Source organism: Myotis yumanensis, unplaced genomic scaffold (genome assembly GCF_028538775.1).
Source record: "Myotis yumanensis isolate MYYU_CA2020_CCGP unplaced genomic scaffold, mMyoYum1.0.hap1 SCAF_4, whole genome shotgun sequence".
Taxonomy (NCBI): Eukaryota; Metazoa; Chordata; class Mammalia; order Chiroptera; family Vespertilionidae; genus Myotis; species Myotis yumanensis.
In genome coordinates this window covers 64,642,558-64,667,804 of record NW_027223755.1, presented here as the reverse complement: position 1 = coordinate 64,667,804, position 25,247 = coordinate 64,642,558, and the positions used below count along the sequence as shown (strand labels likewise).

The 25,247-nt window shown below is 38.4% G+C and overlaps 1 protein-coding gene across 1 annotated transcript in view; it reads right to left on the bottom strand.

The window, feature by feature from the left end:
• CAMK4 (calcium/calmodulin dependent protein kinase IV) overlaps positions 1-25,247 on the bottom strand; it is a 153,625-nt gene that overhangs the window by 75,509 nt on the left and 52,869 nt on the right. The window contains exon 3 of the mRNA XM_070412438.1: positions 3,883-3,961. Within this exon, the coding sequence (XP_070268539.1) occupies positions 3,883-3,961 (79 nt within the window). The remainder of the gene's footprint in view (positions 1-3,882; positions 3,962-25,247) is intronic.

Below are 25,247 nucleotides of genomic sequence, written 5' to 3'. Positions count from 1 at the left end.
TGCAATGTTGAAATACCATCATGGACACTAACATACTGTCCTAAATTCAATAATGGTTTTTGTTAAATTTTCTGTCTTTCTCTATCTCTACCCCTCTCCCATATTGTCTCTGTCTGTCTGTCTGTCTCTCTCTCTTTTGGTTGGTATGTTTTTCAATATAGTCAAATTCTCTGAATTATAGGTTTCTAAATATATGGTATTATATCCATTTATAAAATATATGGTAATAAAAATATCTGTATTACAATTACATGTTAATTTCCTACAGGGATATTTTATTAGCTAAAATACCCAATGGTCTGAACATGATAAGTCATGTTCATTATCAGTATTAACTATGTCCTGTACCTGACCAACAATGCGATATTAATTTCTCCATAAGAGCTGGTGCTTTAGTCTGTCTTCCTAGGGATAAATTAGAGTATTTGTCTACCACACAAATATATGAGTGCCTAATGTATTCTCAATGATGATCAGGGTGTTTATAGGGAAATAAGTCTCTTATTGCCAATGTAAACTGAATTCTTTTTTTAAAAAATATATTTTATTGATTTTTTACAGACAGAAAGGGAGAGAGATAGAGAGTTAGAAACATCAATGAGAGAGAAACATCGATCAGCTGCCTCCTGCACATCTCCTACTGGGGATGTGCCTGCAACCCAGGTACATGCCCTTGACCGGAGTCGAACCTGGGACCTTTCAGTCCGCAGGCCGACGCTCTGTCCACTGAGCCAAACCGGTTTCGGCAAAACTGAATTCTTTATAAAATATTAAGCTATGAGAAAGGTACCTAATACTACCACAAAATAAAATGTGGGTAAACTGTCCTGAAAAAGTACTTAAATAAATCCTGGGAAAGAGGATTATTGTTGTTATCAAATAATTAACTGTAAAAGAGATAGGAAACTTTCATTGCACTTCTTAGACAGTATTATGGGAGGAATTGTGCCCTCCCCCCAAAATGATTTGTTGAAGTCCCCCTAGTACTTCAGACCTTATTTTGAAATTGGGTTGTTGTAGATATAAGTAGTCAATTTAAGATGAGGTCATACTGGAGTAGGGTGGGCCCTTAATCCAGTAGGACTGGTGTCCTTACAAAGAAGAAGGATATTTGGACACAGACTTGCACAGGGGAAAGATGATGTGCAGACGTGCAGGGAGAAGATGGCCATGTGACAAGGAGGCAGCAAGTAGAGTGATGCATCTACAACAAGGAACACCAAGCAATAGCTGGCTGTCACCAGGAGCAAGGAGAGAGGCATGGGACAGATTCTCCCTCAGAGCCCTAGCAAAACCAGCCATGCTGACACTTTGATTTGAGACTTCTAGCCTTTGGAACTGTAAGAGAATAAATTTCTGTTGTTTTAAGTCAGTTGTGGTAACTTAGTACGGCAGCCTTAGGAAACCCTCACAGATAGGTGATAGACAGATAGATAGATAGATAGATAGACAGACAGACAGACAGACAATCTTTCAGGTTTCTTAAGTTTAGTTCTAGTCATAAAATGACTACCTAACAAACTATACAGTGAAATAGTATAGTGGTTCCAAAGTTGTTGAATTAAACAATAAGTATCTACTACATTGAGCCACATAAAATTGCCATTTTGTAGGAAAAAAATGATTTCATAGAGGTAATTTTATGTGGCTCCATATAACAAATTGCGTAAATAATTCAAGTTTTTTGAAACCCCCTTTTCTCCTCAAGAGCAGATCCTTGGTTGGATTTGCTAGGAAAATACTGTTTCCCCTGCATCACTTTCCCTCTATAGATTCTTCAGCTTCATTCACTTCACTCAGGTAAGGAAGTTTCCATCTCCATGACCTATGTGGAATAAAACACTGGGGGCATGTTTTATTCCCCCAGTGTTTTTTTTTTCCTCCCCGCTCCCGTGCCCCCCTCCTCCCCTTTGAAGTTTTGCCTGCTATTTCTCTCTCCTCTCCATGCATGGCTTATTCTAGAAAACAATGCCGGGGATTCTATCTAATTCATGTTCAAAGCTGGGTTTCTCCAGGGGATTTTCTCTCCTTCCATTTGGCATAGCAGTGACTGTGTTTGACAACGTCTGCCTTGCAGCATCGCTCTGCAGCTCCATCTGACTCTTGGTTTCCATCCACGTTCTCTTCCTGCCTGCCTTCTGAGGAAGATGTTTCCAAACAGAGGTGGAGAAGGGAATACAGTGAGGGCAAACAAGAGCTTTACTTTCCAATGAGAATGAGTCAGGAGCCTACCAAATGTCTCATCCAAAGTTTTTGACTTAAACCAGCAGTCACTTGAGCATTCACAAGTCATTTCTGAATGTTTATTTTTCTATATTTTCATATATCTAGTCCCTTTAAAGGTTTCCTCAAATAGGAAACAAAAAATAACTACTTGCAAATTTTAATGACAATGTTTTTAACCTGCAGGAAAGGATACAACCAAGTCCAAAAACGTCTCCTGTGGGATTCTGGATAAAGCATGCCAACTTAGTGAGATAAGAAGTAGATATTTAACAGAAAATTCTATTTCATAAAAATTTTAAGATTCCTTAGTTCAGATAAATTTTATGATTATAAGAAATTGATTTAAGAGAAAATTCCAAACCTTGCTAATCAAAAGATTCCTCCACATTCTGGGATAACTTCAATCATTGCCTACACCAAACAGGAAATACAGAATATAGAGTTGATTAGTAGCAATTGCCATTAAATTACCAACTTCAGCCCCGACCAGTTTGGCTCAGTGGATAGAGCATATGCCTGCGGACTAAAGGGTCCTGGTTTTGATTCTGATCAGAGGCACATGCCTGGGTCGCGAGCTTGGTCCAACATGCAGGAGGCAGCCAATCAATGATTCCCTCTCATCACTGATGTTTCTATCTCTCCCTTCCTCTCCCTTCCTCTCTGAAATCTATAAAAATATTTTTAAAAATATTACCAACTTCAGTTAAGCTGTCATTGTTAGTTTGCTCTGGCTTTAAATTCTCAGAGATTGTTTCCCAATATTATGCTACTTCTACTCGACTGAAAACCCTGTGCTATTATTCTCATCTTCATTATATGAGATTCTAAAATTTCCCTGTGCCAGACGATGCATAAACAGCTGGTGATACTAAGCTGTCTTTAGAAAAAAAAAAAAGTCCATTGCCCTAAAGCTGGCATTATTTGACTTCAAATTTATGATACATCTCAGTATACTTTATAACTGGGTTTCCAAAGTATATATATTTCACATATTTGTTGACATAAAATTTGAGAAAAGAGGAATGTGCTATAAAAGGAAATGTTGTCTTTTTGTGGTTTTATAAGGAGCAACAACCTAAGGACAGAAAATGTATGTGGGGCATTAGAATGACAAATGCCCTCTGGGGCCCCTCGGTGTAGTAGTTACATCCTATTGGCAGTTGTATTTTGAACTTTCACCTGCATTTCTCACTCACTGGAGATGAGCCTAAGTAACTTTTGCTTCCTCAGCTCTCCTATAGGTAGAGAGCAAAAAGAAGAAACCCCGAAACAAACGTTCTTAGATGAGCCAGTTCAGTACCAGAGATATTAGCCTTTGTCCAGGTGTAACTCACTGAAGCAAACCCAACATTTGAAATCTAGGCCTATATGTATGCCTAAAATCATGACTGATACACAAAGCAAGGGTCCCCTGCCAGCTCTACATGCTTTTCCTTTCCACCCTTCTCCTCCCCACATCCGATCTGAGATCCAGATGCTTTCAGAGTCACAAGCAGCATCAGACAACAAGCAACCCATTTGGTTGCACCCTCATAATTGAAATTCAAATAAGTTAACTGCAACAAAGTGGCTCTTTGCCGTTGGAATCAGGGCATTTGGCTGCTTCAGGTAACAGATCCCTTAGTGATGCTAGTATAGATAGCGAAATAAACTTACTGTTTTCTTTAACACTTTGAGAGCATAAGGCTTCTGAGTCCCCTTCTGTTTGCATCTGTACACAATGGATGTAGCACCCCTTGAGGGGGAAAGAGACAAAAAGAAAATGTTATGCTCTGGACATGAATAAAGGGGAAACCTTGAAAATACGTATCTCTTGCAATTACCCTCATAGTTGACAACTGTTTGTAAGTTCTACTATAGAACCCGCCCAACTGTTGAGAGTATTTTTTTCTCTTGCAACTCAATATAGTTGGCTCCAAAAAAGTCCGAGGTTTTCCGGTCTGCTCTTTTCCTTTGCCCCACCCCTACACAAATAACAACATGTTTACAGCTGTTGCAGTCAGTGGCTCTGGAATAAACTAGGCCTTCAGGTGAGAATGGCTTGTTGGGTGCATATCCACTCAACTTGAGAACCCCTGAGCTTTCCTAAAAGTATGAGTCTGGAGTAAAGGGAGGCATGGCGGCTTCAGTGAGAGGATTTAAGTTCAGCCCTTGGCTCTAAGGGTCAGGACAGTCTCCACTACTTGGCAAGGGAGCTGGAGATCTTTGAGAATTTACACCACTTGGTGCCCTGGCATTCTCCTAGAGCCAGTGTTAGTCCTACAGAGATCCTGGCTCCTTTGTGTTGGTAAATACTGCTACTACTTATTTCACATGCCCTAACAAAAAGAGTTCTGTGAAATGTTCAAGAGAAAAAACTATTTAAAATGGTGAAAGATATATAGGGGAAAAAAGCTTGAAGGAACCCAGCCGGTGTAGCTCAGTGGTTGAGCGTCAACCTATGAACCAAGAGGTCACAGTTTGATACTCAGTCAGGGCTCATGCCCGGGTTGCTGGCTCAGTCCCCAGTGGGGGGCGTCCAGGAAACAGCTGATCAATTATTCTCTCTCATCATTGATGTTTCTATTTCTCTCTCCCTCTCCCTCTCTGAAATCAATAAAAATATATATATTTTTAAAAAGGTTTAAGGAGTACAGAATGTTTTTTGTTGTTGTTGTTGTTGTTGTTGTTGTTTTACCTATAAAAGAAAATGGTAAAAAGGGGCTCAATACCTAACTTCATGTAGGTGCCAGGTTATTGACAGAATACTAAAAAGCAGGACAGTGTGATCCCGATGCTCCCTCTCCACACAGGAGAGCAAGAGAACAAGACAGATACAAAGAGACTCACTGGCAAGCAGGTTTCAATCTCAACTTAGGAAGGAGAACTTCATATAAATCTTAAAATAAGGTCAGTTGAAGTAAGTCTGTCAGACTTTGAAGATTAAGCTGAAGGACCTCTTATGATATATACAGTCCTACGGTTTTGAAATTTTAAGCAGAACAGAAGTATACAAGTCAAACAGATGCCTACACACTCCACATTTTAAATAGAGTCAGGAGGAGTCAGGAATTGGTATTGTAAATGCTAATAGATTTAAAAATTTCAACATTTAAGATATAACATATACATAAAGAAATAAAATTTTCTAGAAATGGAATGAGGGTAAATATATAATTCATTGTATTTTTAATTGCTCTAGAAGACAACTATCTAAAGCCAAAATATTAACAATGCATTGTGTTTACAGCATATGTAATAGTAAAATGCATGACAACAATAGCATAAAGAATGGGGGAAAGATAAAAAAATAAAATAAAAAATAAAGAATGGGGGAAAGAAATAGGAGAGCAAGAGAACAAGACAGATACAAGTATTGTACTTATACTATATTTTAAGTAGTATAATATTATTTCAGTAGTATGATATTATTTATTTTTAATTAAGAGATTAAAAATAAAAAAGCTAATAATGTGGTGGATTTTAATTAACTCATACTAATAATTACATTAAGTTTAAACCTTATAAACACATCAATTAAAAAAATGGTACCCCCTGCTTGTTTTTTTCATTTCCATTTGAAAAAAAAAAAAAGGTGGCTAGATTAGATTGAAAAATCAAAACCAAACTATAGGCTGTGTATAGGAAGCCATGTAGAATCTAATGAACAAAATAAACTGATGAACAAAATAGAACCAGAGTCCTAGATACATGGAACAGACTGACAGCTGTCAGAGGGGAGGAATAGGGGAGACTGGATGAAAGAAGGTGAAGGGATTAGCCAAAGAACATATATGCATAACCCACAGACACAGAAAACAGTGTGGTGATGGCCAGAGGGAAGTGGGGACAGGAGCAGAGGAGAGATAGAGACATCTGTAATAGTGTCAACAATAAAAATAAAGTTTAAATAAAGAAATAAATAGAAAGTCATAAACAGGTTAAAAATAAAATGATAGGAAAGAGATGCCATGCAAACACTATGAAAATAAATCAGGAATAGCTATACTAATATTAGGTTAACTAGACTTCAGAACGGAGATAGAGATATTACTTAATTATCCAAGATGACATAACAACTATAATTGTGTATACACCCAACAATAGCACTTCAAACTTCATGAAGCAAACACTGATAGAACCAAAAGGAGAAATAAAATAATCCACTAATATAGTTGGAGACTTCAAAGCACACTGTTAACAATCAATAAAAAAAAAAGTAGACAAATTGTCATTAAAGATGCAGAAGACATGAACAGTACTTTCAACTAAATTAACCTAACTGGCAATTTGAGAGAATTCCACATAAAAACAGCAGAATACACATTCTCTTCAAAGTTAGAGGATTCACATACTTGATTCCCAGATTTACTATAAAGCTACAGTAATTAAAGGAGTGGTATTGAAGGAATAATAAACATGGAGACAAATGAAACAGAAAGGAAGAACACAGAAATCATCTTACACATATATATGACCCATTCGTTTCTGGCAAAGGTGGAAAGGTAATTTAGTGAAGAAAGGACAGTCCTTCCAACTATAAATAATGCTGGGACAACTAGACATATACCCATATGCAAAAAAAAATCTTTACATTCACCTCATACTATACAAAAAGTACTTAAAACGGATCACAAATATAAATGTAAAACCTAGAACTCTAAAACTTTTTTTAAAAACAAAGGAGAATTGTGTAGCCTTAAATATGTAATGCTGTCTTATAAAGAACAAAAGTACAGTGCATGAAAGAACAAATAGGACTTTATTTAAAATCAGAATACTTTTATTTGAAAGTCACAGGCAGGGAGAAAAATATATACAAATCACATGCCTAACAAAGGACTTGTATTTAGAATTATAAAAATCCTTGAAGCCCAATAATAAGAAAACAAACAATGCATTTAAAATATGGGCAAAATACTTAAACATATACTTCACCAAAGAAAATATCTGGATGAAAAATAAGCACAAGGAAAGATGCTCAGGATCATTAGTCATGAGGGAGATGCAAATTAAAACCACAATAAGATACAACTATACTATACTTATTTGACACCTTATAAAAAGAGAGACAATTTCATGGGCTGGCAAGGATGCAGAAACAATGAAACTCTCATACATGGCTGGTGGAAGTGCAAAATGATAGGGCCACTTTGGAAAATAGCTTGGCAGTTTTTGGAGGGTAGGTGGGAAGAGATCAACCAATGACCTTGTATGCATATATGCATAACCTGTGGACACAGACAATGGGGTGGTGAGGGTGGGCGGGGCGGGGGGGAATGGGAGCAGGCTGGAAAAGGCTAATGGGGGAAGAATGAGGACCTATGTAAAACTTTCAACAATAAAGATTTAAAAAAAAGAATACTATATGATCCATCCATCTCACTCCCAGGTATTTACCCAAGTGAGATGAAAGCTATGTTCACTCACAAACTTGAACATGAATCTTTATAGCAGCTTATTAGTAATCACCCATAACTGCAAACAACTCTAATATCCCTCAACTGAGAAATGGATTGACAATCTGTGATACATCTATATAGTGAAAAACTACCCAGAAATAAAAAGAAATGAATGAGGATACACATAACAGCTTGGGTGATTCTCTAAATTAATACCCTAAGTGAAAGAAGCTATGTTCAAAAGGCTATAGGCTGTATGACTCTTCACATTAACTTACCAATAATTTCAGTATACAAGCTGTTATCTTAGCAAAGCTTTAAGAAAACTTTTTCAACAAAATATACCCTTGATTCATTGACCTCAGGACACAAGTATGTTAGAATTAACTTTTTATTTTTTGTTCATGAGGAATCTATTAAGAAAGTCCTATTTTATTTTGCTAAGTAATGGATTTATTAATGTTGCAGACCTTTTAATTTTTTCCAACTTTATCTATAATAATAAAAGCGTAATATGCTAATTAGACCGGACAGCTGAACAACCTTCTGGACATCATTCCGGACGTCCTTCGAATGAAGCCACAGTGGCGGGGGCCAAGGCAGGGGCAGTTAGGGGCGATCAGGTAGGCAGGCGAGCAGTTAGGGGCGATCAGGCAGGCAGGTGAGCAGTTAGAGGTGATCAGGAAGGAAGGCAGGCAGAGTGGTTAGGGGCGATCAGACAGGTAGGCAGACAGAGTTGTTGGGGTGATCAGACAGGCAGGCAGAGTGGTTAGGGGTGATCAGGCAGGCAGGTGAGTGGTTAGGGGAGATCAGGCAGGCAGGCAGGCCAGTGGTTAGGAGCCAGTGGTCCCGGATTGCGAGAGGGATGTCCAACTGCTGGTTTAGGCCTGATCCCGCAGCAGTCAGACATCCCCCGCGGGGTCCCAGATTGCGAGAGGGTGCAGGCTGGGCTGAGAGACACCCCCAACCCCCACTCCTCCGTGCACGATTTTGTGCACTGGGCCTCTAGTTGCAATATAATTAACATATAACATTGTGAAAGTTTAAGGTATACAAGGTAATGACTTGATATATGAATACTCTAAAATGATTACCACAATAGTAATAATGTTAATTACCATCTATTACCTCACATAGTTAAAATTTTAGAAGTAATAAAGGGTGGAAGTATTAAGTTAAAAGAATAGGACAGCCTTAGCCAGCTTGGATCAGTGGACAGTGTTGGCCTGCAGACCAAAGGATATCAGGTTTGACTCGGCTCAAAGGCACGTACCTTGGTTGCAGACTCCTCCCCGGCTGGGCCTGAGCCCTGATAAGGATGCATACAGGAGGCAACCAATTGATTTGTTTCTCTCACATTGATGTTTCTCTCTGTCTTTCCCTCTCTTCTACTCTCCCTAAAAATCAATGGAAAAATATCCTCAGGTGAGGATTAACAACAACAAAAAGAATAGAACAGCTCATATAAATTTATGTAAAATAATATTTCAGTAATTTTTCCAAAATATAGTTTATATTTTTGCTAAAATTAAATGATTATCATAATGTGTATAAATGTAATTTCAGAAATATATAAATTTTATATAAATTTAGTATGTTTATATAAAAACTAGAGGCCCAATGCACAAATTCGTGCACAGGTGGGGTCTTTCAGTCTGGCCAGCAATCGAGGCCGTCTCACCCAGTCCCAGTCTCACCCAGTCCCAGTCTCGCCCAGTCCCAATCAGGGGGAGGGAACCACAGGAGGTTGGCCAGCTGGAGGAGGTTGGCTGGCTGTGGGAGGTTGGCTATGGGAGTGCACTGACCACCCAGCCGGCCGGGAAGAGGGACAGCAGGAGGTTGGCCAGCTTAGGGCAGCTCCTGCATTGTCTGCCCCCTGGTGGTCAGTGTGTGTCATAGCTACTGTCTGGTCACCTGGTTGTCCAGTCGTCTGCTCGTAATGGTCACTTAGGCTTTTATATAGAGAGATAAAAATTTTTATGCACAGTAACAGTTCATTTTTAATATAGAAATAACATTTTGATATAATGCTGTATTCTTGCTTCAAAATAGATGATATAAAGAGAGAATAAACAAAATTTCCTGAGATCCTAAGGAAGAAAAGAGATCAGAAATTAGAGGATATTATAGTCAGAGTTATTCAACTGAAAAAAATATGCTTCACTACTCATGCCTCTTCATTTTTAACATACTCTTTAACAAAAAGGCCAAGAAATATAGAAACTAGAAATTTTTCTGCTATCATCTGATGAGAAAGAAAATCAATACTCCTTGGGAATCAGAACCTGACTTTTACTTTCAAATTGTTTTTGTTTAACAGAAATCTTGGAAAAATCATTTTTCAGCTCTAGTCTTATCTAATATGGTTATTTTTTAAAAAGTTAAAGGCAAAAGGCTCTAAATGTTTCATATCAGAGAATGAAGAAAAAGTAGTCAAACCTACTTTATCATATGTACATGATAACTGTAATGTGATGTATATGCTATTTTATATGTGTACTAGAGGCCCAGTGCATGAAATTCATGCATGGGTAGGTTCCCCAACAGCTGCTGGCTGCCAGATGGGGTCTCCCTTCCCACGGTTGGCCAGCCGGCCCCACCCGCTGGTCAAACTCCCGGTCAAGGGGACAATCTGCATATTAGGCTTTTATTATATAGGATAGTATATGCACGTGCATTATAGCCCCTGTTAAGCTATTAAGAAGCACTTGATGTTGATACCTGGCCAAACTTATGGATGTATGGAAAAAGCTCCATATATATTTATTTGCCTAGAGACATTTCAACTATAGAGTCCCTTGCTACCCATTTAGGACTACTTGGTACAAAAAAAGGGGGCTTTTTAACCTACAGTTTATCTTTACATGTTCCTCCCACTCAACATTTAAAGAACAACTATAAAAATATGCTTCATCTCTTTTATGAAACATGTTTTTTCTTTTCTTTTTTCATAGTCTCACTCCTTTATCCTCCCCTTTGCTCTCCTTCTTTGTCTTAAGGAGAGATTGGTTCAATTTTATTTTTTCTTACAAAAGAAATCCAAGCACATTGACCTATAACTGTCTACCCACCAGCTGAGAGATAAGATATCAAAGGGCCGGGTAGAGATCAATTCTGATTTGAAATGGAAGCAGGAAGTCAGAAGTCTGAACTCACATCGCTGTTTTAGGGAATAAGAATGAGATTGCACAATGTGAAGACAATTTAGCATCATGGGCATTCTCCCAGTAAGGGAGAATATAAATCAGAGAATGATTTTATTGGGGGAGCAAACCTAGTGGGACACTGGTGGTTGTTTAGGCTGAAGCAATAGAGGCTTGGATTCCCTTCTCATTAAACCTACAACTTGCTCTTTGGAAATGCAAGAGAACTTCAGAAACAGAATCTCTTAAAAGACTGAAGTCTGGAGGCACTGCTGACTACCGTTTCTTTGCTCCCTCTGTATTTCTGCAATGATATGCTTCATAGCCATGTAAAACTATCTTTGCTGAGGCTATCAAGGCAGTATGTTATTGAAGAGTTTCACTTTTTTTTAATGGGAGGGGTCTTGAACCCAAAGAATCTTGTTTTCATTTTCTAATGTTGTAGGTGCTTGGTTAAAGAATATAGTTACTATATATCAAAATATTAATCATTTTTAAACATTATAATGCATTTATTTTTTTTCTGTTTGTTTTTGCATTTGATGTTTAATGTTTTTATTTTCAATGTGTGTACGTGCTTGCAGGAAAGAGCCTCCTAATGCTCATTATGAAAAGGTTTAAAAGAAAAGCTGTGATTTATAAGAACTGTCAGTCATCTGCTGAAAAGATAATGTGTGCAATTCTACATATCATTATATTGCTTCTACATGATTGACTTGCTATTGTTTAACAAGCCTACTCTTTTCATTGATTTTTTAATTAGATGAATTATTAAAGAAGCCTGGTTATAACCTCACAGTTGTTTCTTCTTGGGGGTGAAAGTAAAGTCATACTCAGGAACAGGAGCCTGAACAAGTCAGTCTCTAAGTGTTTAATGTCAGCACACACGTTGCCCCATTCCAGCGACAGGTTTCCATTGTTTCATCCTCCAGCTCTGTCAGCCTGTAACTCCTCAATGCTCTTCAATGCTTGTTTCAAAATGTTCTTTGGTCACCAAAGACAAAAGAAATTGGAACCGTAAGCCAATAAAGAACTGGAGGAAAACTGCTGAGATGACTTAATTACTGATTTGGCATGTTCAATCTACAACTTGAAGACTGAATGGCTAACCTTTAGAATTTAAAAAGTTGTTATTAGACCTGGAGGTTTTCCAAGGAAGTTAAATATTACAGTCTTAAAGTAAATCTCAAAAATATCATGTTGAGGAATGATACTGAACTCCAGATTTTAAGAAGCATTCCAGCTCAAAGTTTTAATAAGTTTGGGTTCAGACTCTGTCCATAACTACCCTCCCCTTCTCTGGGTCATTTATTTGCCCATATGGGTGCGGGCAAGCACCCTATTTCAGTATCAGGGAGATATATATATAGCATATCCTCCTACTTGGAGTTGTTTTATTTATTTTAAAATGTCTTTATTTGTTGGCCAGTGTGGTTCAGTGGTTGAGCATTGACCCATGACCCAGGAAGTCACAGTTCGATCCCCGGTCAGGGCACATACCTGGACTGCAGGCTCAATCCCCAGTGGAGGGATGTGCAGGAGGCAGTTGATCAATGATTCTCTCTCATCACTGATGTTTCTCTCTCTCTCTCCCACTCCCTTCCTCTCTGAAATCAATAAAAATGAATATATTTTTTAATGTCTTTATTTTACTCTCAGTTTTGAGACATATTTTTACTAGGCATAGAATTCTGGCTGACAGGTTTTTTTTGCACAACTTTAAAGGTATTATTCTAGTGTGTCTGACCTCCATTTTTTTCTGGTGAGCTATTAGTTATTCATATCATTGTATCCTGTATATCTCCTATCTTCTTCGGTTGCTTTAAAGATGTTTTCTTGCTCTTCAGTTTCTGTCTTTTGACTACATACCGATGTTTTGTTTTCTTTTAAATTATTATGATTGCTGCTCAATGAGCTTCTTGGATCTGCAATATTCTTTACCAAATTTTGGAAATGTTTGCCTATTATCTCTTTAAATTTTTTTTCGGTTTAGTTCTTTCTTTCCTCTCCCTCTGGAACACACATTATATGTAGAGTAGCCTACTTGGTATTTTCCCACAAGTTTTTGAGGTTTTGTTCATTTTTACCAGTTTTTTTCTTTCTATTCTTCAAGTTAGGTAATTTCTATTGATTTATCTCAAGTTCACTGACCTTTTCTTCTGCAGCCTCCAATCCAGTCTTAAGCTTATGAATTTTTAATTTCATGTAAGTACTTTTCAGTTCTATAATTTCCATTAGGTTATTTTTTATAGTTCCTATTTCTGTGCTGAGATGCCCCATATGTTTACTCACTATGCCCATATTTTGCTTCATGTTCTTGAATAAATTTACCATATTTGTTTCACACTCTTCATCTGTTCATTCCAACATCTGGGTTATCTCCAAGTCAATTTTATTGACTGTTGTTTTTTCCCTCTTGATTAAGGGTCCAATTTCCTGCTTCTTTGAATGTCTGGTACCTTTTTTTTTATTGTGTGATCAAAATTGTAAAATGATACACACTAGGGAGTTTGGATTATATTATTGTCTTTCAAAGAGAGTTAACTTTTAGTGGCAGGCAGTTAAATTGTTGACCAATCTATTTGATCATGTTCAGTTTGGTTTTATCTATTGTTACAGCAGATCTAATTGAGTTATGTTCTTGGTCCTATGTGATGGTCCTCCTCTAACGTATGATCTTCACTCTTAAGTGATCTTTCTGACATCTCAACTAAATATCTGAGATGCTCAGTGAAGTCTCTCAATCCTTGGCCATAGATCCAGGGTCTTCCAACAGTATATGCCTATCTCCCCTCTGATATATTTGTTAGCTCACAGCTCCTTCCCAGCTGCTCCTGCATAGCTTCATAAAGCCCCATACTTGTCCCAGTTAGAAAGCCAAGGTGAATGTGGTACTGACCTTGTGTTTCCCTTCTCCAGGAATCACAGCCCTATACTGCCAATTGTTCAGTTACAAAAGACAACTGCCTCATGCAGTATGTCCAAGTCATATATGGAAGGTCAAGGACAGTACCTGCCATTCCATCATTGGCAGAGCAGCACTCCTCCCTTACAGTCTTAGTTTTCATCACCTTATTGAGTTTGAATCAGACATTAATGTTGCAAAAGAGAAAAACAATATGTTTGTTTTATGCATTTATCAATAGTACATTGCAAATGTTGACAATGTTTGTGATTGCAGGCGATTAAGCAAATGATGAATCTACAAGAGCTGAATTAAGAAATCCCCCTTTGGCATTCCAGGCCCCTTTTAAAACACCAACAGCTTTTATTATTGATTCTGGAGAAGAAAGGAATTTTGAGGCTAGAGATATAATTTTATTATTTCAAAACACTATGCCCAAGAATACTTCCTGTTGAATAGATGATCAGACAGACATATTTTAGAACAAAATAACTAACTCATTTTAGATCACAGGCCTTGAGACTACCCCCACAGCTGCTTCTAAAGGATTCATGTGGCTGAGAGCTGTACCAGATGGCTGATACAGACAAGGAGGAGATTTCATCTTCCCAGATGAGATGTAGTCTTGTCACTGGCATTCAGCGACATTTAGCATTTAATATTATGAAACTGAAAGGATTAGAAATCAGTATGATCACTCCTTCAACAAGAGGCTTAGCAGAGAAACCAGGCTGGTAGCTTACAGAGCACACAGATACGTTTTGTACAGGGTTATTTAAAATGTTGGATGTGTTGCCAACATTTAAATATTGAGACATTTTATTAAAAATTTCATATTTCCATCATCTCTTGAATCTGGCAACACTAATTTTTAATCCGCGTCCAGCAGCAGTTGGCACAACACAAATAGCAACTGTCTTTTAGAGAAGGCCTGTGGTCCCTTCCCAGCTCTACCCATTCACACACCTCCCATCTCCTGCGCATACACAGGTGCCTCCCCTGCTCCAATGAGTACTTAGGAAGTGGGGACAACTGCTCACCAAAGCAGAGAAATGTCTTAAAGGCTCCCTTCCAGAGAGGCAGGTAGGATTATCACTTGTACAACTTCTTCCACTTCTCTGCTTTCAAATTCAGTTTAGTGATTAAAAGAGCATGATTATTATTCCATTTCACTGTATCAAAGATGCCATCAATTTGAAGAGGCATCATTATGCTATGATCACTGAAAGAAAGAAAACCTGCCCCCATTTAACAACCACATCCCATGAACTGAAGGATGCATTCTGATTGCAGAGATGTTAAAAATGTGGAAGATTTTGCATTTTAGTATCAATTAAAACATAAATAGTACCACACTTTAATAGGATGCTTTGTCAGTTACAAATCAATTTAAATCTCTTCCTAATTCCCATTCCTACTGCCATAGTCTCTTAAATAGACCTAATCTCACTCCCCTTCAATCCTCCTCCATTCTACTAGTAGAACCATATTTCTAGAGTAGAAACCTGACCATGTGTCTCCCCTATGGTCACTATCCCCATGAGAGTGAATGGGTTCAGATCCCTTAGCTTTTCATGTGAGACCGTTTACCATTTTGCCCCCCGCTTTTTTTTGTCTCACCTCCTCAGGCTCTCCCTCTGATACATAGCAACACCAAATTCACTCAGTCTTTGAGCATCCTGCCCTTTCTGCTTAAATCACCTCCTCCAATTTTCTGGTTAACAAGATTTTAGTCATTCTTTAAATTCAGCTTGGTCATCACATCTTATTGGCTACCTCCCATGGCACACATACCACATCCTTTTCATTCCATCCTGGAGTCATGTGAAGCTAACTTGGTCCACATCTGTGCTTAATACCTTCTTTGTGGTTTATTCACATGCATGCCTGTTTAGACCAGAGCTAATGCCATTGAGATTATGGCATCTCGTAAGTTGATTTCACCCTTTACAGGTGCATTTTGCCTACGAAATGTCTAGACAATTTTTGTAATTACATGTCAACATTAAAAACAGAGACACCTCACATTTTAAGAACACTAAAGCTAGAAACATTGCATTAGCATTCCTGGATACCACAACCAGCTAAGTCTACGGCAAAGGCTGCCCCATCAAGATACGATGTATTTTCTACAGTGTGTCAGAAAACCCATCAGCCCCCTTGGTCTTTAATGTCTTTTCACTCACTTATACTACAGGCATGGCCTCTGTAAGCATCAGAGTCTGCAGATTTTTAGACAGACTGTGAACTCCTTGAATTAAGATCCTATTGATCTATGTCCCCTGGTGCCTAGCACAGAGCCTGGCATATAAAGTTGGAGTTAAAGAAATATTTTATAATTGAATAATCTGATATGATAATCACAACAGTCCAGCAAAGAGGCAAGGTACATATTATGATTCATCGCTGATAAAGAATCTACAGTTTGGGAAGGTAATGTCTTGTTCAAAAAGGTAATTCATAAGAGGCAGAGCTGAGATGGAAATCTCTGTTCCATGTTTTAGGATTTCTCATTCAGACACAAAGTCTTTCATCGCTGTCTATCTGGAAACATCATGAAACCTTAATACTTCCTCAATTGATGAATTAATCTTCTAGATCCCCACCATTACAGAACTCATCACACACTCCTCTGTATTATATATATCATTACATGTATGTGTCTTCCTAATGTGTCTTAATAATGAAAACCTGTGACCAGCTAGTGCCCTTCATATAATAGACCTGCAATATCAACTTAAAGAATTTTAAAAAAATGAATGAATAACTCTCTATTCTTTATTATTTCTATCATAATAATGCCTTAAATCCTGTATGAAAGAATGGAAGAAAAAAAGGGATGAAGGAAAAAATGGAGAGAGGCAGAGGAAAGGAAGGAAGGATGCAAGGAAAGAAGGAAGAAAAAGGAAAATATTGTGATAAAAGAAGAAAAATAAAAATGCAGGCACTTCCACCTAGTTACTATTTCCCATCCTTATCAACAGTATCTGTCATGATAAAACCAATAAATTCAAATTGTTTCTAATTCATTTAGGATTTCAAGTGTGACCTATATTACTGTAATACTAGAGGCCTGGTGCATGAAATTTGTGCACTTGGGGGGGGTGGTCCCTCAACCCGGCCCGTGGCCTCTTGCAGTCTGGGAGCCCTTGGGGGATGTTCAACTGACAGCTTAGGCCGATCAGTTGGACATCCTTAGCATTGCTGCAGAGGTGGGAGAGGCTCCCACCACCACCGCTGTGCTTGCCAGCCATGAGCCCAGCTTCTGGCTGAGTGGCGCTCCCCCTATAGGAGCACACTGACCACCAGGGGCCAGCTCCTGCGTTGAGCGTCTGCCCCCTGGTGTTCAGTGTGCATCATAGCTACTGGTCGTTCCACCACTCGGATTTGCATATTAGCCTTTTATTATATAGGATTTATTTTCAAATATTTGTATTTGTTTCCACTAACACTACAGCCACTTCTCTCTTTAATAGTACCATATGTTTCTTTCATTAATGCCAGATTGTTTGAGTCAATCTTATCATTAGAAGTGATGCTGCTCTTTTGGACAGTGATGTCTGAATTAAATTTTTTTCTGACTGATAGCGGAACTTGGCATTTCCAGTTTGTTGGTCCTGCACCCCAAAACATAATAATGTCTTCTTTTCCTTTCCCCTTAGATAATCAAGTTCAGGTGGAAATAAAATAACTGTTATTCACAGTTATTTAAGGCAATCAACCCAATAGAGTATTATACTCTGTACACAGTATTCAATAAACCTCGCTTACTCATCCCAGAGAACAGGAACCATATTTGGGGTTTTGCTATGTGACAACTTCTAGGCCTGGCACAGGGATACTGCCCAGCAATGTTGGTGATAGGAGTTATGAATTCAGCTAGCCATATATATACCAATTTTACACTCAAATATGGACATTTTGATCACTTTTTTGTGGCTATTACTTACTAAACCATTTTGTACAGTAAATAAATAATGTACTTCCTCCTAATGCAATTAATAAATTAATATACTTATAAACCAACCATTACTATTTATAATTACCATCTTGCCATAATGAAAAGCTGGGGTTTGAAGGGATTAACATGAATCAGTGCTGCAGCTCTCCCCACATATAATACAAACCTGCCCTTCTTTCTCAGCAACCTGTCTTCATATACTCTACCATAAGATATCCTTTCAATACTTCCAATACTTTTTTACGTATTACTCCACTTGTTTTAGAATTCTGGACCTATTTGAAAAAGATAATGTATTCTGCACTCAGGCAATACAGGGCACCTTATTAAAAAATTATTAATAATTTCAAAATGTCAATAACAAAGCATTAAATCAAGTGCCGAGCTCTTCAGAGCACAGGCACCTGTGTGACAACAGGTCACTGGCCCATGAAGCCACTCCTGACCAGAGGCAAATCATTTGATCTCCTTGACCCTCAAAGTGCCTATGCCTCTCGTGCTCATTGTAAGGATCACATAAGTTCAAATGCTTTATAGACTCCAAATCACTTAGGAATATATAAGTTTGTGTTATAAAACTTATTGGTTAATGCACCGATTTTTTAAAAGTTTAATCAATAAATATTGTAAAACACCTCCTAAAGATCAAGCCTGAAACAATGAGTACTGCTTATTTCCCTATGAAGACCCAAATTCTTTCTTAAAACAATATGCTTTACCATGATTTCACACTAATTGTGGGCTTTGGAGAGTTAGCAATAATATACCCCTTGAAAGGAGAGCCCATTAAATAGATCTGCCTGAGCACACAGGATGACTTGAAACTACCTTGAACTGCTTCATCTCACTCTGCAATGTAACTCTTAGGTGTTATGTCCATTTTCTGGCATGTCCACATCACTGCATCAGTCTGCCTCCAGTTTCACAGGCCTCCCTAGCTTCTGGGTAGAAATTCTCCCAGCATATTAGCTTATCAAATGCATTAATAGGCACTTATTCCTGGTTGCTGATCTCAGAGTTTATAAAGAAGGAAGCCTGAGGTCTCCTCACTTCTGAGCTCTTGTATCATTTTGGCAGAATTTCCTATCCTGTGGTGAGTTGTTGTTTTTTTCTTTTTAAATGTCTCATCAGCAATTTCCTTACATTCTGCTTTTGAGTCAAAGGCAAAGGAAACAAACTTAAACCAGTTAAAAATTTCAAAATACATTCCTGAATATTCTTGATTCTCAAACCACAAAACATGTCAGGATGCAATTACAAAAACAATTCCATTTTCACTGTGTAGGAAAAATGTCTCCACTTTTTGCTCTAATCTTTATTCTCACTCAGCCTTCCAAGGAACGGAACGTTTAAATACCTATGAAACATTAGAATAATACTATTCCTATCCCTGAAAATGTAATATCAATTAAAATTATAGATTCCCCTTTCCCATGATTTATCAATGCCAGTAAAGGATCAAGATACACTACAGGCTCCAAACTCTTTTTTCTTGTAATAATATAACTATAATGTAGTCCTAAGGAAACTGCCTTTTAAAATAAGTAATTTAAACAAAGAATAAAGCTCTCCAGTTGAACATGGTGCCATAGATGACTGTATAAGAGCCTTCTCTGTGCATCTTCATTCTCCTACCTCAACATGCACGTAGAGCTAAGGGTCTAGCCCTCAGAGCTGGAGGAAGATCAATCACTCAACTTCTATCAGAGGCTCTGAGTTCAAAGAAAAAGCCAAATCGGTGTCCTAATCTTCAAAGGAAAAGTGAAGGGAAAGGAGGTTACAACTCAATGCGTGTTTCTAAATGTCAGGTTGGGTCCCCTGCGAAAATGCCTGTGGGGTGGGGCTAAATGGTCGAGGTCAGTTAAGTGGGACAGTGGTGATCACAAAGAACCCCGACCTGAAACTGAAAAAGGCTGGTCACGGGAAAGAAACTGAGCGGATGCTTTATCTTCCCTAGGGAGCTGGTCATATCTCCTGCCCCATCCCTATGAAGGGGGAATGGCCAAGGGAGGTTGGGAAAAGGATTCAGAGTATTGGGCCACATACCAGGGTGTTGGTGTGATTAGAAATCATTGGAAGTCCCTTGGGAGAATGCCAAACTTCTCTTTATTATTGGTAATGTTTGATTAGGACCATGAAATAATTTGAGTTAGCCTAAAATGCAATCTTTAATGGCTAAAACGTAGTGGTCTATTCTGCTGCCTACATTAATTAGAAATGACATCTAATTGTTGCCTAATGAGCCAAACAAAATGATAAGCTTTTTGGAGCCCTCTCTAACTTTAAACCCAGGAGAAAGCAGTAAAGTATGTGTAACTTACGTAGACAAAAAGGATTCTGGCTATGGCATTGCAGCCCTTTGCAGTCATTCAGGTGGCAATCCAAATTATTTAGCAGAAGAAGCTGCCACTGGCTGCAGACTGGAAAAAACTGAGAATGAAAAGTATCCTAGAATTTGTCTAAACATTGCCAAACAGAAAATCATTTTTTCCAAGCTAATATTTATTTAGGTCTTCCTCTGTACTTGGGGGCAAAGAATTAGTGAGTTTGAGAATTACAGGAAAAGAGATAAAAATGAGGTTTAGACTTTATATGTCAAAAATGGAGATCACCATCCTCAAAAACCGACGTTTTCATGAGGATTACATAAGATATCTTCTGAGAAAGGCCCAGCACAATGCCAAGCACAGAAATAGAGCTAAATTAATTTTAATTTCCTTCTTTTTCCCCTTATTGTATCTGATAACAGAATCCCTACTGAAGACTAACCTAGTCAGATAGAAAAAACTCTTTAATACATGGGTGTCCCTGTTCTGTTCACCACCCACAATGTTAATATTTCAAATTAATCTGAACAAATCAATAGTCATTAAATTGCACAAGGCAAGTAGTATGTTAAATTAAAGTAGCTCACTATTTCTCTCCCTAATCAACTGAAAAGCTAATGCTAGCAAAAGTTTCTGATTATATGTGCAAGCAGTGACCTTTCCCTTCCTTACCAATTTTAAGGAGGAAATAAAACCTTTCAATTAACAGGGGTTTTTTTTTTCTTAAAGAACTCTGTCCAAAAGGTCACCCAAATGCATATTCATTTCAAATAAAGTATGGAAGAATTTCCCAGCAGATCCAGCAATAAACAAGATAAAATGTTTATCAGGAAACAAAGGGTCTTAAACAGAAATCGCGTATGGAGCTATGTATGTTATCCATTTGTCATATCATTCAGTACTGTCTTCTTGCATTTTTGACATAAATATCTTTTTTATATCAAATCCATTTCAGAAATGACACTTTGTCATCTAAATTGATATCACCTCATCAAAATATCAAGTGAGAAACCTCACTCAGTTGTGTGTAGTTGTTTCTGGTTCATTGTAAACACAATGATATATCACAGATTAGTAAATGTCAACTTTCCTCATCTTATATTGTTAATTCTGAAGATGGAAATAGTAATTTAAGCATATTATCAAGGTACTTAGTTCACTATTTTAATGGTTTTCAATCATAGAACAGAAATGAAACAAAGTTATATTAGAATATATCATTATAGTATTCATAAGAACTAATTAATTAATCCATTAGCTTCTGTAAATTTTTATCTACAGCTTTTGAAAGTTATCAAAATACAAAAACCTTCTGAAAAATGATGAGATGTTTATCCCTTTTCTGAATTAAAAGCACTATTAAAGTTATTGGTCAATAATAAAGCAATTTTTTGAAATGTAAAATGTGTATTATGGGGCAAATGAGCAATAATATATATTTACCAGAAGAATGTAAAGCGATTTACATTCTTGTAATTATATTGAAGGAGGGCAATAGTTTCTAATTATTAATAGGTTTCACTATTATAAAATTGGATTATTGTATACTATTTACTAAGAAATAGATTTGCAGATTCATGATTACAAAAGTGTTGAAATCATATTAAAAGAAGACTTTCCATTATATGGATCAAATATTAACTGTATTTGGGACAAAGATTGTGAAGGTGAGTCTTCAAGAGTAGTCAGGATGGGGGGTAGGGGACTCTCCATGGAGAGTACATGGGGAGAGAGCCAGGCATAGGGGACCATGGAGGGTCTCTGTTTCCCTACCCTGTCCCCTCACTCACAGGCCTCTGAGGGGCCTGTGCTCTGGTCTCATCTTCATCTCTCCTGCCTCTGTGCTATGTGCCCACTCTCTGCCCCTGAAGCACATTTCTCACCCTCTTCATCTGTCTAAAGCTGTGCTCTTAAGACACATCTCAAGCCATATGAAAAGGTGAAATACTGCCATTTGTAAAAACACAGATGGACCTTGAGAACATTATGCTAAGCCAAATAAGTTAATCAGAAAAAGCTAAAAACCATATGAGTTCACTCATATGTGGGATATAAAACTGAAACTCGCCAGAACCGGTTTGGCTCAGTGGATAGAGAGTCAGCCTGCGGACTGAAAAGTGCCAGGTTCGATTCCGGTCAAGGGCATGTACCTTGGTTGCGAGCACATCTCCAGTAGGAGGTGTGCAGGAGGCAGCTGATCGATGTTTCTCTCTCATCGATGTTTCTAGCTCTCTATCTCTCTCCCTTCCTCTCTGTGAAAAATCAATAAAATATTTTTTAAAAAAACAAAAACACACACACAAAAAAACTAAAACTCACAAACAATGGTTATGCCTAGTGAGGTCGGCCTGTGCATGCTGATGGCCCACCAATCCTCCCGGTTCCGATGGTAAATGTGGAGATACTGTGACCAAATCCACACTCCTGAGATACAATCAGGGCATAGCATCCTGCTTTAAAGTCTTATGGGCTTCACCTAACTTCTCCAGTCTTATGAGCTTCACTTAACTTGTCCAACATGCTGACAATTAAAGGGAGCGATTGTGTGCCAGTTGTCCTTGGGGGGAGGGGAAAGGTCTCCACAAGGAATTATCCAAGAGTCCCCCCAACCGCCTCACCTTCCAGGACCTGTGGGACGACAACACTGTTTAGTGCCCAATTCCACTCTTGGCTAGGATGTGGGAACTAAGGCCTGTGCTTTCATATGGTCCCGTTTCAGCGCTTACTCCCAGTCACCCTACTGCATGTTGTGATTTGCTCTACAGGCCACCTCACATGCCTGGAGGTGGGCAGGAATAAAAAGAGACAGACAGAGAAATGGGGAGGTCTCTGCCTTCTCCAGGAGCTCAAGAATTTGCTGGGGGAGAAACTAGAACTTCCTGCTAGTTTCCACTGCATTTGAGGCATTTATAGAGTATGGCATATTTAACCAGCTCACCAAAGCCTTCAACTCCTCTGAGGTTTGCTTGCCTCAGCTCCCCCTCAGATCAGAGACAGACTCACAGATACAGAGAACATTTTGATGGCTGCCAGATGGGAGAGGAATTGGGGGGATGGGTAAAAAAGGTGAGGGGGTTAAGAAGTACAAATTGGTTGTTACAGAATAGTCATGGGGATGTGAAATACAGCATAGGGAACATAGTATTCTAATAACTATGTATGGTGTCAGATGGGTACAAGATTAATCGGATGACCACTTAGTAAGTTATATAATGTTTAATCACCGGGGTGTACAGCTGAAACTAATGTAATATTGTATGTCAACTGTAACTGAAAAAAAGATGAAAAAGCAACAACAAATAAAGGTATTAAGCCACACTTGTATTTTAAATGCCAGATAAAGTAATCAAGTATGAACTTGATTATACATTTTTCTATCAGAGGCGTCCAGTAATATAAACCGAACAGTTCTGTATTTGCTTTGTCCCTTGACTCTGATGCAATGAAGAAAACATGCAATAAAACTGAACTTCATTGCCCTAATTCCAAGAAATTTCTTGTCAATTTTAGATAAGAGCTCTTTGGGAGAAGCAGCCATTCTTTCATCTTCGATCTTAATGCATGTAAGTTGTAAACATGCCTTTAAACCCGTATGAACTTCACTTCTCAAAGTGTTTTATCCTTATCTCTTTTGATAAGTTTCTCATTTTTCAAAATGGTTTCTCTGAGTTATTTAATGAACTAGAGGCCCGGTGCACGGATTCATACACATTGTAAGGAAATTAATTAGAAGGTGGCTGGTGGGGCAGGACTGGGTTAGACGGGCCGGACACGCCCTAGAGCCAAACTCCCGTGGTCCCTCCCGGCTGGCCACACCTGGGGCAGTGCCACAGCTCAAAGGGCATCTGCAGTCACGGCAGCTCAGCAGTAAACCAGATTTGGGGCCAATGGTGCCCCAGCAACAACATAACCCATGGCTGAAGGTGGAACCATGCGGCCCACAAGGAATCAGGCTCCCTCCTCTCTGGTTCCGGGGTGTGTCACCCGAGAACCACCGCTGCCAAGTCACCGCAGCTCGGCAGCTCCTGCGTTGAGCTTCTGTCCCCTGGTGGTTAGTGCTCGTCATACTTACCAGCCAGTCGGACAGTTGGATGGTCAGACAGTTGCTTAGCCATATATATATATATATATATATATATATATATATATATATATATACAGGCTTAGCCCCTTTCTCCTAAAATGTTATTCTCTTCTTCCTTCTAGAGAATGATGAATGAGGTAAAGATGTGTACTTTACAAGTCAGCATGGAAACAGAACTCATTAAAGACTTAGCACAGATTTGGGGGAGGGGAATGCAGCTGGAAAGAGCTGTATTTTATATATGTACTCTATCAATCAGGTCTGGGTTGCAGGCAAAAAAGCTAAGACAGAAAACTAGGAGTCTACAAAATTATTGACAGGACTGGAGTAGCAGGCTTTAGGGTAGGCCACCAGAAAAGACTACAGAATTGTGGCCCATGTCAGGAATTTTTAGATTTCCAGATCCATGAATCCAGAAGTCGCTCATGCCTCTGTTGTAATAGTCTGCTGACACTTGCCAAACTAGCACTTTGGCCATAGAATGCTGTTATAAAAACATACAACAAAACAAAACTCTACAACTTTACTTGCCAACGTTAACACCACAGCAGAGACATTGCCCACACATGACTTACTTCTTCTAGATTTTATTTGTGTGCAGATAAAAGGCAGGGCCAAACACATCCACAAAGTTAGTAAAATCTAAAGGAGATTCTAAAAACTCCTCAGCCCGCCCAACTATTGGTATCATAGCAACAATACAACCAATACTGATACTCCATTACTATTCTGAAGAGGTATATCCAAGCACTCTGAAATTTGTTCCGTGTTTTAATTAAAATGCTCCAAGGTTCACAGTGAGATAATGTTTCCTCTCTAGCTTGCTTCCTTTCTGGTTCTGGTCTCTGCCAATTTGCATGTAGAGCTCACTGTGTCACAGTTACCATCTGTTTAAATAACCCACATCGCAGAGATTTACATGGCTGCACGTGCCTCAGCAAACCTTCCGCGTGAAGATCTAGGTCAGTCAGCCTGGATTTTTAACAGAATAGTTGGCTTTCCTATAGAAATAATTGTATTTACAATTTTGGAGAGCTCATTTTCTCTGCCAAATTCTTGATCATCTGCATGCATTTTAATTATAATAAGACAGCACGATGGAGGGAAAGAAACATGGGTGCTACAGACAGGACCTTTGGGGGGTTGCCTCAAAGCCCGATGTATCACTAGGTTATGCAACTGCCAGACTTACTTTTGGTTTCTAAAAAACAGTAAAGGGA